Source organism: Phoenix dactylifera, chromosome 12 (assembly GCF_051530095.1).
Source record: "Phoenix dactylifera cultivar Ajwa chromosome 12, Ajwa_hap1_PhDact_Kaust_v1.1, whole genome shotgun sequence".
Lineage (NCBI taxonomy): Eukaryota > Viridiplantae > Streptophyta > Magnoliopsida > Arecales > Arecaceae > Phoenix > Phoenix dactylifera.
Window position 1 is genome coordinate 4,384,797 of NC_143201.1, and position 16,396 is coordinate 4,401,192.

General features: G+C 46.9%; 1 protein-coding gene and 1 pseudogene across 2 annotated transcripts; both read left to right on the top strand.

Moving 5' to 3' along the window:
* Positions 1–3,487: 3,487 nt before the first annotated feature.
* LOC149751512 (uncharacterized) lies at positions 3,488–5,085 on the top strand. The gene is made up of 2 exons (XM_089926597.1): positions 3,488–3,826; positions 3,868–5,085. The coding sequence occupies exons 1-2, from the start codon at positions 3,488–3,490 to the stop codon at positions 5,083–5,085; spliced, it is 1,557 nt and encodes a 518-aa protein (XP_089782723.1).
* Positions 5,086–13,735: 8,650 nt separating this feature from the next.
* On the top strand, positions 13,736–15,565 carry LOC103716923 (aspartyl protease AED3 pseudogene; annotated as a pseudogene). The gene has a single exon (XR_015971919.1). The product of XR_015971919.1 is annotated as an aspartyl protease AED3 pseudogene (transcript).
* Positions 15,566–16,396: the final 831 nt, after the last annotated feature.

Consider the following 16,396-nt stretch of genomic DNA (forward strand, 5'->3'; position numbering starts at 1 on the left):
TATATATATATATATATATATATATATATATATATATATATAAAGGAAAACAAGGAGGAAGTAAAGTACTACAAGGCTTGTATTGGTTGGGATGTATCAAATTATAGAATAATTTGATGATTTCTAAAAGTTATTTATTAAAAAGGGTAAAAAAATTAAATTTTATAACATTTGGTTGGTAGAAATTACTTTGGGGGCAATATGAAGATTCTAAAGAATCATTTATTTGAAAAAATAATTGCAGAAAAAAATAAATTTTATAATGTTTGGTTAGTAAAAAAGTTACTCTCAAAAATAGCATTGAAAAAAAATTACTATGTTTGGTTGGAGGTGACCTTATATAGAAATATTGCCAATTTGTAACAATACTCTTGAATAAGTAATCCAAATAATAACAATTTTTTTTAGTTTATTTGTTGGTTATTTATGACTCACTTATATAAATGCTATCAATATTGGCTATTTCGAATATTGGGATATATTTATGTAAGTTATATCTATATGTAGTTGCATAAAGTTGTTTAATTTATTTTTTTAACTTAATTATATATATTAGAAAATATATTTCTTACTATAAATAATTTTTAATATTTTTTGATATATAAATAAATATATTAAGATATTTATAATATATTAATATATTATTTATATAATTAATATTTGCTATATAATATAACTAATATAATATTAATACAATATGAGTGAGGGTATTTTCATCAAGAAATGATATATTTATATTACCTCCCCTCGATAATCAAATATAGAAAAATAAACACACAACTCCCTAGAGGTAGTTGTTTTACCTTCTCTCACAGAAAATAGATATTGGATCCATCATTATTTTACCATCTCTTTCATCCACTTTTTGTAATAACTATAGTAATCTAATATGAAATTTATTTTTTCATGCGAGATTATCTCCAACCAAATAGGATCCAAGTAAATAATATAGGATGTATGGAGCTGATCATGGGCCAAACCTCGGGCCTAAACTATATTCATTTTTAGTCAGGCTTCGGGCTAAGCGTATTTCAAAATTTAATATTCTCTGTGCCCAAGCACAGCCCATGATTAGCTCTAAGGATGTTTCACCACTTAAAATTAAGAAATACATATATCTTACCTTGAAATATGTTAGAGCATAACATTATATATGGCTTACACAAATGTTGTTGTTTGTGTCCATGTGCCTTGTAGGATGTATTTTGTCTAAAGTAACTACACTACCAAGTATAAAATTATAACTGCATTTATAGATGTCTATCAATGATACAAGTTGGATGGCATATGTTCAAATAATCTACCTTTATGGTACTCTTAAAAGCAAATAGTAGGAGTCAGATAAATAAGCTCTCTTTTTTTCTAATAATTAGTTCCTCAAAAAAGATTCTTTTAACTATTCGTAGCTGTATATCTGGTAACCAAATTCCCCATTCCTCGAATGTCTAGCTAATAAATACTCCTCACTCGGATATCTTTAATTGGCTTTCCCTAAATAAGCTACAGGGACCAATTTTAAATTTGTCATCAAAAAAATATCTCACAATCCTCTTCACTGCCCCTCTCTAAAAAATTCTGGGATTATACTCTCTCCAATCCATTAAATCCATATCCCCAACTCTCTCCCTAATTTATTTATCTTTTAACACCATAAATTGGGCGTTGAGGAGAGAGAGAGAGTGACTCGGGATGTGTACCTAGGTGCGCCAAACTCCGTGCAGTGGGTGGGGCTTTTCCCCAAACACCTGGGAGGGGTGGACTATGGACGCCGGGGGGGGGGGGGGGAGGAAAAGGGAAGGGGAAGGAGACGGAGGGAACAAAGACTCCTAAGGGTGCTGGGAAGCGGCAGGGACCTGGGAGGGCTGGATCCTCGCGGTCCTGGTCGGAGGTGGCTAGGGGCTCGGCCCGGCCATCAATGTGGACCACCCACGAGATCTCAGCTGAAGAATTAGAGGAGGTCCAGAGGAGGTTCCCGAAGGTGCTGGAGTTGACGCCGGAGTGGGTGGAAATGGAGAGGGAGGTCTGGAGCTCCACGGCGGTGATTGCGAGGAGTTTGGGGCGACGAGTTCCGGCGGAGTGGGCTGCCCGGGAGGTGAAAGCACGAGGGAAGCTGGAGTATGAGGTCGAAGCCTTCCCTATGGCCTCCGGGTACTTCGCTCTTCGCTTCCGAAATGTGGAGGACAGGGAGGCGATGCTGTTAAGAGGTCCGTGGGTTATTGCCGGGCAGCTACTGGCGGTGGAGAGGCGGCAGCCGGATTTTGTTCCCGGGAGGAAGGAGGTAAACAGGGTTTTGGTTTGGCTTCGCCTCCCAGGGCTGCCGCTCGAATACTGGCATAAGGAATCCATCTGGGAGATCACTACAGAGGCCGGCGTTCCAATCGAAGCTGACGTTTTCACGGAGGATCGCCGTCGAATGGGGTATGCGAGGGTCAAGGTGGAGGTGAATGCTAGTTTACCGGTGCGGCCGGGGGTGTTTATCAGGGGGAAGGAAGGGAAGCTTTGGCAGACCTTCACTTATGAGTCTCTACCGCCGGTATGTTACCACTGTGGTCGGCTCGGCCATGGGGGGAATGGGTGCCGGTCCAATACCCCGGAGTCGGCTACTGGCAATGGGGGGTCTGGGGCCAAAGCGACTGGGGGAGAAAAACCTGGTCAAGACTCCGGCGGCCAGGCGGAACCAGCGGTGGACTGGACGTGTTGCCGAGTTTTTGGCCCATGGCTTGCCACGCACAGAGTGCCAATGCCGGGGCGCGCAGGTGCTGCCCCGACTCAGGTTCGCCAGTCAGCAGCGGCTGAGCCGAGTCCCCCCAACGCGATGTCGATCTCCCCGGAGTCGCCCATGGACACCGATGGGTGGCAAAAGCCCACCAAAGTGGCCAGGCGGCGGTCGCCGGAGAAGGGGGTGGTGGGCGACTCGATGGCAAAGGAGACCGAGGCAACTCAACTCGGTGCGGGTGCCGACTCAACCCTGGTGCATGTTGGGACGGTAGGTGAGCCGGGCCGGGCGGAGTCGGGACGGGCTGGATCGATTGGGCTAATGCCAAGCCTTGCGGCCCAAGGCGGGACGGGCCTTGTGGAGTTGGACCAGGCTGCTGCAATCGGGCTGTCCCCGGGCCAGGGCCCAAGCCCGATGAAGCGGGCCAGGAGCCCGGCTAGAGTGACTCGGAGCTCCGGGGCGGGTCGAGTGGCGAGCGAGTCAAACCTCCTTAGATCGTCGTCCTCCTCTTCTTTCGAAGACTTGGTGACTCGCCGAAAGGGGGAAGGGAGGAGGCATTTCCGAAGTGCCTCCCTACCCCCGGTGAGACCCCCGTGAGACCCCCCCTTACGACCGCTGCCGGCGGGTGCAGCGACTAGTGGAGCAGTGGCAGAGAAGGCCCCTCTGCCGAGCGGGACGCGAGCGGTGGATAGAGTATCATCTCCGCGGCCGGCATCGGTCAAAGATGGTAGGAAGGCCCCGGCTGAGGAGCGGGGATTGGAAGGCGGCGCGATGGCCGGGGAGACGGCCGAGATCCCGGTTCGGCGCCCTGAGGTGAGTTCGGCTGGGGGTCTTTCAAAGGATTTGGTTTCCCCTTCTAATCTGATAGGAAAGGGAACGAAGGAGATGGGGCACCCTAAGGCGCCAAGAGGTTCCATCCAAGGTTCGGGGCGGCTGTCATCACCTTCAGGGACTGTGGTAAGGAGGGGCCTGTCAGCTGTTTCGGGGCAGGGATCTTCTTCTCCGATCTTGGAGCATGGGAAGGTTGTGGATTTGCTGAGAGCTGCAATCCAGGGGGATGGTTCGGCATCAGGGGAAGGAGGGATCTCTGTACCCGCTGTGATTAGCCCAGTGAGTTTGGGCCAAAACTCTTCTTAATTGTTTGAATGAAGATAATTGCTTGGAATTGTAGGGGGGCAGCCAAGCCGTCCTTCTTGTCGTCATTCAAGAGATTGGTTCAGCTTCATGGCCCGGATATCTGTTTTCTTTGTGAAACCCGAGTATCGGGAGATGGGTTGCGTCGTGTGCAGCGGCGCTTGGCAGTTGATTGGGAATTGTATGCAGTTGAGTCTCGAGGCTTGTCTGGGGGCATCCTAGTGTTATGGAGGCGGGGGATAGCTTCTGTAGATATCATCTGCAATTGTTCTCAGCAGGTGGTGATGGTAATTTCGGAACCGCATAATCCTACCTGGGTTTTGTGCGGGGTTTATGCTAGCACTGACTACCGGACTAGGAGAGTACTTTGGGACGAGCTGACGAGTCTGCTGACCCAGGGAGTGCCGACTATGGTGGTAGATGATTTTAACTGCATCTTAAGCCCCAGTGAGAAGAGAGGAGGCAGAGCCTACTCAGAGTCTGTGGACAGAAGAGAGTTTCGGGAGGTTTTGGAGAGGAATGGACTGGTGGACCTCGGTTTCTCTGGATCTCGTTTCACCTGGTGCAACAATCAGCTTGGACATGCTAGAGTGTGGGAGCGGATTGATAGAGCACTTGCTTCTCTAGACTGGGTTCAGCGATTTCCATCCTATCAGGTTAGTCATCTAGCCCGCATTGCATCTGATCATTGCCCTCTTTTGATCTCCACAGTGTTGGGGTCCACACATAGCAGCCCTTTCCGCTTCGAGAAGCTATGGTTGTCATACCCCCAGTCTTGGGATGTGGTCAGGGAGGCTTGGGGTATGCCAGTGCGGGGTGATGCTATGCAGAGGGTGTCGCGTCGGCTGGAGCTTACCAAGCGGCGCCTTCGCCGATGGAACCGTGAGGTCGTCGGCAATGTCTTTCGAAGATTAGAAATGGTGGAGGCTCAGATATTGGATTTCCAGGGGCGGGAGGATCGGGGAGAGGAGCTCACGGTGGCGGATATGGCGGGCTTACGGCGATCGCTAGCTACCCATCATTCTTTGCTTCGCCAGCAGGAGATTTTTTGGAGACAGAAATCTAGAGTACAATGGGTTAAGGATGGTGACCGGAACACCAGTTTCTTCCACCGGTCGACAGTCATTAGAAGGCAGAGGAACATGATTCGCTTCTTGCGGGTTGGGGCAGGTCAGCGGGTGGAGGAGGATGCTGCAGTGAGACAGGTGTTAGTGGAGTTCTTCAGATCGAGGTAGATGGAGGATGATGGATCACATGTTACAGGTCAGCTCCCCAGGCCGAGGGCTAGTATTGGGGAGACAGAAAATGTAGCTTTGATTCGGCCCGTGTCAGAGATGGAGGTAAAGGAGGCGGTATGGAGCCTTGCTGAGGATAAGGCCCCAGGGCCGGACGGATTCCCACCCTTCTTCTTTCGGAGGTATTGGTACATCATTCAGAGGGGTGTGGTGGAGGCAGTACAGCTTTACTTTAGTCGGTCGGTGATGGCGGATGAGTGGAAGGCCACCTTTATAACATTGATACCGAAGCGTCTGGATGCTTCAGAGCCGAGTCATTATAGACCCATCAGCTTATGCACTACTTTGTACAAGGTGGTCGCGAGGATCATAGTGGGAAGGATGAAAGATATGTTACCGAGGATCATTAGCCAGGAGCAGGGAGCTTTTGCGGGAGGGAGGAGTATTTCTGATAACATTCTGCTAGCTCAGGAGCTGATGGGGGACCTAGTGCGCGCCTCGAGGAGGCGATGCTTGATGGCAGTGAAGTTGGACATGGAGCGTGCCTACGACCGGATACGGTGGGATTTTCTTCGGCGGGCGCTGGAGAGCTTTGGTTTCCACCAGATTTGGATTGACTGAATTTTGGGATGTGTGCAAAGGCCCAGTTTCTCTATTTTGATTAATGGCACGCCATCGCCGTTTTTTCGAGCTACTATGGGTCTGCGTCAGGGATGTCATCTATCCCCGTACCTATTTATTATTTGTTCTGATGTACTCTCTCGTGCCTTGCATGCTGCTTGTGGGAACCGGGAGTTGGTCACCTATAGTCCAGCTCCCGGCACCCCCATTTCTCACCTAATGTTTGCAGATGACTGCCTCTTGCTCACTCGGGCGAGAGAGACTGATGCGAGAGCCCTTCGGAGGGTTTTGACAGAGTACTGCGAGATGTCTGGGCAGAGAGTCAATTTCCAAAAATCAGCCATACATTTCAGTTTGAGCACGGAGCGGAGGGTGCGACGGGAGGTTAGGGCGATCCTAGGGATGCAGGAGGAGGAGGGGGCCCTGGTTTACCTGGGGGTCCCCCTTACAGGGAGGAGGCTGCGGGTGGCGGAGTGCTCTACCTTGGTGGAGAGGGTGCGGAGCAGACTCGAGGGTTGGAGAGCGTCCTCTCTCTCTATGATGGGCAGATTGACGCTGATCAGGTCAGTTCTATGTTCTATGCCTATTTATCTGATGGCACACACTGTTGTGCCGAAGACGGTACTGGAGGAGATTGAGAGGCTCATGAGGAGGTTCTTATGGGGCTCTCGTGGGGGAGGTCGCGGAGTACATCTAATGGCCTGGGAGAGGGTATGTTTGTCACTGCGGGAGGGTGGGTTAGGGGTGCAGTCACTCCAGGCGCGGCGCGAGGCTCTACTGGCACGACGGGCTGTGCAGGTCGTTTTGGAGCCGCAGGGCTTTTGGAGCCAGATCATGATAGCTAGATACGGTCGTGCGGGATTTACTGCACAGGCGGTAGGGGGCCGCAGAGTTTCCTTTATATGGCGAGAGATTGGGCGGCACTTGCCGATGGCCTTGGCTCATTCTAGATGGTTGATTGGCGATGGACGGAGTATTGATGTGACTGAGGACTCGTGGGTGGATGCGCTCCCATTGAGATTATGGCCGACGATGTTTAGTGGATCGGGGGCAGAGGGACTCCGGGTTTCTGACCTTCTCAGGCCAGGGGCGGCAGAGTGGGATGGTGATAGACTAGACCAGCTGTTCGGAGAGCATTTGGCAGAGTGGGTTCGGGCACTTCCCATTCCGGGTTCTGCAGGTCCAGATGTCAGGGTTTGGAGCACTATTTGCAGAGCGAGTGTCGGAGTCGGTGATGTTTCCCGAGTTATTCAGCGGGAGTCAGTGCCGGGCTTAGACTGTGGCTGGGTGTGGAGGGTTGGGCTACACCAGAGGGCTGCTCTCTTCCTCTGGAAGGTGGCTTGGGAGTGTTTGCCGACATGTTCAATGCTGAGCAGACGAGGAGTGAGTCTCTCTCCTCTATGTCCGGATTGTGGGGTGGACGAGTCGGTGGATCATGTCCTTTTCCAGTGCGATCGGGCGCGGGATGCTTGGAGGCTGACTGGGATTTTGGAGGATGCTTGGAGCCGGAGGGACTGTTTTTTGGAGAGGGTTCAGCGATGGGCTGGTATCCCTCAGATGCGTAGCATGGCTATTCGGGCAGCTTGTACAGCTTATCAGATATGGCTGGCCAGAAACGCCCGTGTCTTTGGCGAGGGTAGGCCGTCACCGCGGTTTGTGATGGAGCGGGCCAGTGCTCAGGCAGCTGAGATTATACATGTAGATTCAGCCCATAAACCTTTGACAGCTCGGGACATCTGAGGCCCCCATACTACTTCGGCAGCTTCACATAGGGTATTTTTTACCTGGGAGCCCCCACCCCCGAGTTTCCTCAAGGTCAATTTTGATGGCTCAGTCTTGGATGGAGGTAGGAGAGGAGGGGCTGGTTTCGTTATCAGGGGGCCGAGCTCTGGTGTGGTGGTGGCAGGGGGCTGTCAGATTTTTGACACCTCGGTTCCTGGGGCAGAGCTGCGGGCAGCCTGGATAGGTATGTGCTATGTGCGGCGAGTGCTTCAGGCGACTTCAGTCCTGCTAGAGGGAGATTCTGCTACTGTGATCAGCTGGGTCCGAAAGGGCTCGTGCAGCTATGGGGGAGTTCACCCTCTGATCCGTGACATTTGGGATATGGCGAGGGAGGTTACGTTCCAGGCCATGCATGTATATCGCGAGGCCAATGGGGCGGCCGACTGGGTGGCGGCATATGTTGCGAGCCACTCAGGAGGCACCCTATGGTCTGGGGAGAGTGAGTTGCCCGGAGCACTTCGGGGCTTTTTGTTTTCTGACTCTATTGGGTGTATTCGTACCCGTGTTGTATGAAATGCCCGTTTTCATCAAAAAAAAAAAAACACCATAAATTTAAACATTTCCTCTTATAATCATAAAAGGAATCCATTTTCTCTTACAACATGAATTTTATTTTAGTTTACAAATTCAAACACATTAACCTAAATATTACAATGAAATCATGCAAAAACCATCTCAAGTTAAGAGAAAAAAAAAAAAACTTTTTTAAAAAAAAACAATGGAATGATGAACAAAGAAAAAGATGTGCTCTGTTATGCTCTCTTGCATCTTCTTCTTTGCATCTTCTTGATCAAAGATGGAAAGCTTCCTTATCGTCAGCTCTGTGCACTTTTGGTTCCTCCGAATCTCCAGGCGCCATAGTCCCGGCCGGTACCCATGAGTCTTCTCCGCTCTCCAGTCAGTGGCATCGATTTCCCCGCTGTTGGTCGCGATGAAATCAAAGAAACAGGAAAAAAGATTAGATTTTTGAAAGAAATTTTTATGATCTAACAGGTGGTCTTTGAAATAAAATCAAGAATAAGACCAAGAATGAAGACAACCTTCAAATAAACCGAGAGAGAGAGAGAGAGAGAGGAGAAAGGAGGAGATGCGACTGGCTGCAGGGGATAATCGGAGGCACCGGCAATTCTACCAAGGCCAAGGCTGGAATTGGAGACAGGACTCGCCCTCCTACGTCCGTGTTCGAGCAAGACACTGCCCTGTTTGGATACAGGGACAGGCCTTCGAGCCTTCTTTTGGCACCGGGCCTAGCCAAGAGGCCAGCCCAATGAACATGAGGCTAGGCCTCACATATACTTAGAGTCATCATAATAATATAGGATTTTTTTTTGCGTAAATACCATCTTAAATATCGAATTTTGTATGAATACCCTCTCAAAATTGATATATATATATATATATCCTTGTAAAATACTTGTTTTGCTATTTTACTTTTTTTTATCTTTATTTTTGTATATGCACCCACACCATCTAATGCCGTTAAAAAATTAATGGTTTTCAATCTAAAATAACTAAAATATTCTTAATAGATAGACGTGCAAAAAGAAACATTTATAAGACGATCGCGATAGAGAAAAAAAAAGTATTTTTAAAATTTTATTTTAGTTTTAATTAAAATAAATATGGTTTTTATTAACAGTGTTGGAAAAATCGTTATATTATGGGTATTTGTGGAAAAAAAAGTATTTTATAAAGGTACAAAAATAAATATTAATTTAAAGAGGGTATTCATGCAAATTTGAATTTTTAGAAGGGTATTCATGCAAAAAAAAATCCTAATAATATTTTAAATTTTTAATAGATCAATCTGATTACCGTTTTTTCGGAATTGAAAAATTAGGAAATTGGTCCACATTTTTGTAAGGGAGTTAAGCTGTTTCATTATAGTTTAAGGATTGAGGATTAAATATTAAGGATTTAATATATATATATATATAATGTAATTCTCAATCCAAACCTTTATTTCTTGAAAAAAGATGATTATCCATCAAATAACTTCTCGCTAATCCTCCGTGCAACAAGTCAATAACAAGCTAAAGATCATGATTTCTTCCTTGTATTTGACAACCCTGACACAAGCTGAGTGCTTCCCCATCGACCTTTCCAAACAGACAGGTTGCACACCCTTAAAAGGCTTAAAATTCTCCACCCACTTGCGACCAGCTTGTCTGTGCTTGATTAATTTGTTCTTTCGCTGCATGGAATTGGAATTTGAAGAGAAATACTAAGAACTCATTTAGTTCGCAAAAGAAAAGATAAAAAAAATATGGTCGATTCGAAAAATAAAGAAATGTCGCTTATTTGATTGGAGTTTTTGAATAACAGATATGAAAAGTAGCATTCTCAAAGAAATAAGACTCCTATGTTTTACAGAAAAAAAAAAAACCTTATAAGGATATGAGAAAACTACTTCCGCACCGATTGAAAATTAAGATTATCTTTTTTCCAAAACTATACCTTTAATCAATCAAAACTCATAAATAAGATCTTTTTTTAATTAAGAGTACAACAAATATTTTGCACAATTTTTGTAGAAAATAGATGCTCAAGAAAACATAAACCACTTTGCAATGTACTACTTTTTTATGATCAATTAAATATATCAAAATTATTTTTGCAAGTATCATATTTTCATAAATCAACTTTTTAAAACAAATATTTTTACGTTTTTTTTTTTCTGCCTACCAAAGAAACAAGACAGAAGTAAGCTCCAAAGTTTAGTCCCCTTTTTACCACCTTTTTGATATGAAGAGGCAAAGAATAACGGGATCTAGATCTAAACTTTGTTGGAGGAGCAAAAACAAGGAGGCTGGCCCTTACTTCACGGCAGAAGAATAAATTATTCTGTCTCAATGCAGCACCCGTGGACTTGGGCCTTTTTACCTGCCTTGGATCCTCTGGGTGTCGAGGTTCATCAAAAGCTCTGAGTATACCTCTTTTTTCTTGTGAATCCGATGATACAATCTCTGTGACTTCACGCATCACTACTTTTGCACAGTTCGAGTTCTCGCGAAAAGGGAATGTGCTCTTACTTTTCCTCCTTTGGTCACCAAATTAGACACTGTGAATGAGTAAAATTTGATAGTGAAGCTTGCCTTGGAGATTAGAGAGACCATGAAGGTAGTATAACTTTGGATAATTTATTATACATAGAATGGTGAGAGTTGAGTGACTTCTCCATTGATCCTAAAGAATCTAACCGTTAAGCACATGAGATCACACTTTTGGCTAGTGGTTTCCAGTCAAAATAGACATTCATTCTTTTGTACAAAAATGGAGAGAAAAAAAGAATGAAAAAAGTAGGTACGTACTCCTTCCCTGGAAGATAAAGGTTTGGTGTTAATCTTTGGTCTACATAGACTTTTTATTATTTTCTCCCAAAATGGCAGCTAGAATAAGGATTCCTGGATAGAAAACAAAGTGCAATCGATGTTATGACTTGCTTCCCATGCGATCTATCATCTGCAAAACAAGTCATACAAGGAACCAAGGTGGGATTTTTACTAATTTAACATCTACGGAGGACAAAAAATTTAGTGTATTGATGTTTTTTTTTTCTCGGAAGTTCGAGAGTCGTGGTTGTAAGTAATGGGTATTAATTTCTACAGTAGTATTAAGAAGTTGATTTTTCAAAAGCAAATCCTGTATCCACAAGATATCCAAACTTATTCTCCTAAAAAAAGTGCAAGCCAAAATTAAAGGCTGCATGGAAAGATCTAATACAAACCATAGGAACAACAAGGATAATTTTGGAAGGGGATTCTAAAATTGTGGTCTCATGTCCATCATCCCAGACTGTTGGATCTCATCCTCTACTACTACTATTGGATATCTAGAGGCTCGCATCTTCCGTCCTTGCTTTTGAAACAAAGTATTTCTATAGAGAAGCAAATAATGCAATGGATTGGGTTGCTTCTCATATGGTTGACCACTAGCTCGTGGGCGATTTCTGTGAGTCCAGCTCTCCCTATTCTCTAACATTTTCAGGATACTTATTGCTCAGATTCGGGTGGTTGTATATATACTAGGACTGGTTAAGAACTGCTTAATTTCTTTTGATTCAATAATAGTTTTTTTTACAATGTTCCAAGAATACATGAAAGTGTAGGGATAGAGAGCTGGTGGCAAGTGCATTTTCTCGAGCTCATGGCAACAATCGCTTTATCATTACTTTTTCTGTTTTGTTTTAGTTCTCTCTTTCTGCAAAATTCTAAATTCATCAATTAACAAGTAAACTTGTTGTCACAATAATTCGATAGAGCTTGGAAACCCTCCTTCTGGACATAATTTCCATCTTGATCTAGGTATAGTTCTGATTTTTATTGCTATGAAGTAGCTACCAATGTACAAAAGTTTGACCTTAATTATAATGATCAGCTGACTGATATAAGCTGATATCTTCTAATATAAACCAATGATACATTGCTATATGTCCATTTTTTATTTTTATAATGTCCTCCTTTGTATTTTTATGTAGTTAATATTAGAATTACTATCTAAACTATTAATAGGATCATTATTCTTAATTCTACTATAGGCATATTATCAATATGTTGGCCAAATGTACCTCACATGAGATAAACAAAATCTCTCTATTCATCTCCTTGTTTCCCTGCTATAGGGATGCATTAGATGTGCAACATACAAAAGATTGCTTCTAAGAAAAGGTTATTTAACCTCTAAACTGTGAAGATCCGTGCGGGCGTATGTTTAGTCCACATCGGTTACTCGTTGAGAAGATCTTGAGTACTTATACAGCGCCAAGGAGTCCAAAAAATACTTTTCGACTAGCTATTTTAGGTAAAATCCTGAGTTATTACAAATGGTATCAAAGCGAACTTAGCCCACGGTTTATATGGACTAAGAGACACTATAGCACTAACATGGACCGATCGTAGTGCTTCTAATTAAATTTGAATAGATTTGAAACCTTAATCTGACAAGAACGTCGGATCTTGAACGGAGAAAGTATGTGAGGATCCGTACAGGCATGTATTTAGTCCCATATCGATTATTTGCCGAGAAGATCTTGGGTATTTCTATAGGACTAAGGAGCCCAGGTCTTGGGTTGTTATAAAAATAATGTAGTGTTATTCTAATACACAAATGATCCACCCTTTTTTTACCCCTTTCTACTGCAAAATCAAAACCAGATACAAGTGGGTAATTCTCTCCACCCGCATATTTTGTTGTGCCATTCAACCTTTCTTTCCATGGCTTCCAGCTCTGGAACCTCTTCAGAGTTAACTTGTCCCCAGTTGCAAGGAATCCAAAGCTCTTGTTGTCCTATTATCAACCGCATACAAGTATACGTATACTAAACTAATCTCATCATGCACGTGATATACCCTTGGAAAACTCGGGAACAATCCCTACAGAGTTATATCCTCCACAAAGCGCCCGAACTTTTATTATGTATATACTTGAAAGCAAAGAATAAAGGAAAAGCTCCCGCACTTTAAGCATTACTCTACACCAAATCCGATCAAGATCCGCAACTTGGAATAACGATGATAGCTAGCTCCAAGACCTTAAGTATTATTCCAGTCCTGCACCTCTACTCGCCCTTGATCTTTTCTTTTATTCCATTGGAATATCTCAAAAGCCTGGCTACTTTTGGCTCGACACCCTCCCCACCGTATATATCCACCGACTCTCTCAAACCACAAAGAAAACAAATGAAACATGGTAGAAAGCTCAAGAAACTTTATCAAAGTATATCAAAAATAACAATGTGACATCTCTAGAGAATGAGCCTATAATTCTACAAACTCCAAAGCAGTAGCATGACCAATAGAAACAAGCCATATATGCACGTGATGTGAAAGAGCAATATAGCTTGCATGGCTTGCAACCACTCTTCCTAGCTAATTAAAATGGGTGTTTGAACCCACGGTGATTGTGTATTGAGGGAGCCTCTACCACAGTGATTGAGGGAAGTGGATAGGTATGATGATGGTCATTCGATGATTCAGAAAATTCGCAGATTGGCTCAGAAGATGTTCGCTGTCCAGATTGATCATGTATTTTGTGATGTGAACAGAGCTGCAGACTGGGTAGCTTCAGACGTGGCACGTCATCTGGACAAATTTAGGGGGTGTTCCTCATGTGTTACTTTGTTTACTTTTCTCTAATTTGCCAGGATATACTCAAACTTGATCTGTTGGAATTGAAATCCCCACCGTAGTCCCATGCCACTCGCCCGGTCCATCAGACAAACTAGTATGGGTTACAGTCTGTTCGTCAACACTCACCCATTACCCATCTCTCTCTCTCTCTCTCTCCATCTTCAGATTCCCTCCTCCTCTCTTTATAAACCCCCTCAATACCTGCACCTCCACTCCGTCTCCCACCACCCAACCCATATTCTCTCTGTTTCCTCTCATCATTTCTTCCTCATTGCCATGGCTGGCCCACACCCACTGCTAGTACTGCTACTAATAGTAGCAGCAGCCGTGGAATCCGGTCGCGCCACCGCCACCCCGGCAGGTTGCGCCGCCCCGGCGGACAGCAGCTCCACCCTGCGCGTCCTCCACGCCTTCGGCCCCTGCTCCCCCTTCCACTCCACCTCCGCCTCCTGGGAAGACACTGTCCTCGACCTCCTCTCAAGCGACGACTCCCGCCTCCTCTACCTCGCTTCCCTCAAGACCGCCCGCCGCTCCTTCGTCCCCATCGCCCCCGGCCGTCAGCTCCTCCAGACACCCACCTACGTCGTCCGCGCCCGCCTCGGCTCCCCTCCCCAGCCCCTCCTCCTCGCCCTCGACACCAGCAGCGACGTCGCCTGGCTCCCCTGCTCCGGTTGCTCCGGCTGCCCCTCTTCGTCCGCCGCCCCGCCTTTTGATACCTCTCGCTCCACCACCTACCGCCCCGTCCGCTGCGGCGCTCCGCCGTGCTCGCAGGTCCCCAACCCGTCCTGCCCCGCCGGCGCCACCGCCTGCGGCTTCAACCTCACCTACGGCTCCTCCTCCCTCCTCGCCGGACTCGCCCAGGACTCACTTTCCCTCGCTTCCGACGTCGTCCCCGGCTACACCTTTGGCTGCATCCAGAAGGCCGCCGGCCCCTCCGTGCCCCCGCACGGCCTCCTCGGCCTCGGCCGCGGCCCCCTCTCCTTCCTCTCTCAAACCAAGAGCCTCTACGCCTCCACCTTCTCCTACTGCCTCCCCAGCTTCAAGTCCCTCAACTTCTCCGGCACTCTCCGCCTCGGCCCCGCCGGCCAGCCCAAGACTATCAAAACCACTCAACTCCGCTCCAGCCCTCGCCGCTCTTCCCTCTACTTCGTCGACCTGGTCGGTATCCGCGTCGGCCGCAAGGTGGTCGACATCCCACCGGCGGCGATCGCCTTCGACGCGGCCACCGGCGCGGGGACCATCTTCGACTCGGGCACCATGTTCACCCGCCTGGTGGCGCCGGCGTACGCGGCGCTGCGGGACGAGTTCCGGCGCCAGGTGCGGGGCGCCGGCAACGCGACGTCGCTCGGCGGCTTCGACACGTGCTACCAAGGATCCATCGCCGCCCCGGCGATAACGTTTATGTTCGCCGGGATGAACATGACGCTGCCGGCGGACAATTACTTGATTCATAGCACAGCGGGTTCATTGACCTGCTTGGCGATGGCAGCCGCGCCGGACAACGTGAACTCGGTGCTCAACGTGATCGCCAGCATGCAGCAGATGAACCACCGGGTGCTCTTCGACGCGGCCAGCGGCAGGCTGGGTGTCGCCCGTGAGCTCTGTACCGTTTAAAAAATATTGGGTTGGATGGATTAATTCCTTCTGGGAATGTGATTTGGTTTCAAATTTTTCACTACTACTGTTGGCCGCTACTACTCTTCTTCTAGTTTAGCGTAGCATGGTGTGGTTGTGGAATCCGCCTTGCCTGAAGGCAGGGCTGCTACTGTATCAGCACATCAAAGGTGCCGTCTTTTTTCTCCTTCAGCTGGTTTCATGTGTTTGTCTTTTGGGAGGCAGGAGCGGGTCAGTCAAGGAAACGATTCCATGGCTTGTGAGAATCACCAGTTACCGTTTCTCTGCTAACTGTTGGTTTCGCTGGGATTTGTGTTATTAATATTTTTTTCTTTCGTTTGTGACTGATGGATGAGCTGTATGCCTGCCCGACAGAGCGAGGACAGGGGTCACGGGTATGAAACTGATGCTGAAAGGTTGTGGTTCCTGGGTCCATGTCCCAGCCTTTCGCACGGCCTGAGGACTGCCCCAACCTCACCACCTCTGTCTCTCTCTCTCTCTCTCTCTCTCGCTCGCTCCCTCCAGCTCCCGCTCCACGGCTTCCTTCTGCCGGTTTCTCGTCTCTAGCTCGCCGCCTCCTCTCCCCTATTAACTCGCACCATGCTGAGACCTCCCCATTCGACCATCTCGCAAGCTCTCTTCCCCTCTCGTTTGTGAGCTACTGATCTCAAACCATGTCCCATCCGTGTTCTCACCCTCACCTCCTCGCCTGCATCTTCCTTCATTTCTCTTCCCCTCTGCATCTCTCTCTTTTGCTAGTTCTTCTTCCCCATCCGTGTGTGGGTGTGTGTAAGGGTGAACGGGGGTTTTGCCCACTCCCCCCCCCCCCCTTATATTTTTGTTATAAAAAAAAGGCATTTATATTGCTCTCACATGAGTACAATATGATAAAAAAAACTTGTATGTCCGCATGAATCGTCCATGTAAACCCTTTTGCATGCCGGACAATAAAAAAGGCGACCCAGTCTGCCGCTCTGTTCGCGTTTTGGTAGTGGGTGACTGTCGTCAAACCGATCCGCCCCCCCAACCGGTGAGGCGGTGAATAACTGTAGCAGAGTTTCCCTCAAGGTATATCCTGTCTGCCTCGAGAACCCTCCTCGCATAAGAAATACCTTTCCAAGCAGCCTGGGGCTCTACCTTAGTGACGGTCGGGTCGGTAGTGCACC

Excerpts from the sequence above, each read along its gene's own strand:
- LOC149751512 (XM_089926597.1), top strand. The coding sequence starts at position 3,488 with ATGGCCGGGGAGACGGCCGAGATCCCGGTTCGGCGCCCTGAGGTGAGT. Across the intron at positions 3,827-3,867 it reads TACCCGCTGTGATTAGCCCA|ATAATTGCTTGGAATTGTAG; the intron begins GTGAGTTTGGGC and ends GTTTGAATGAAG.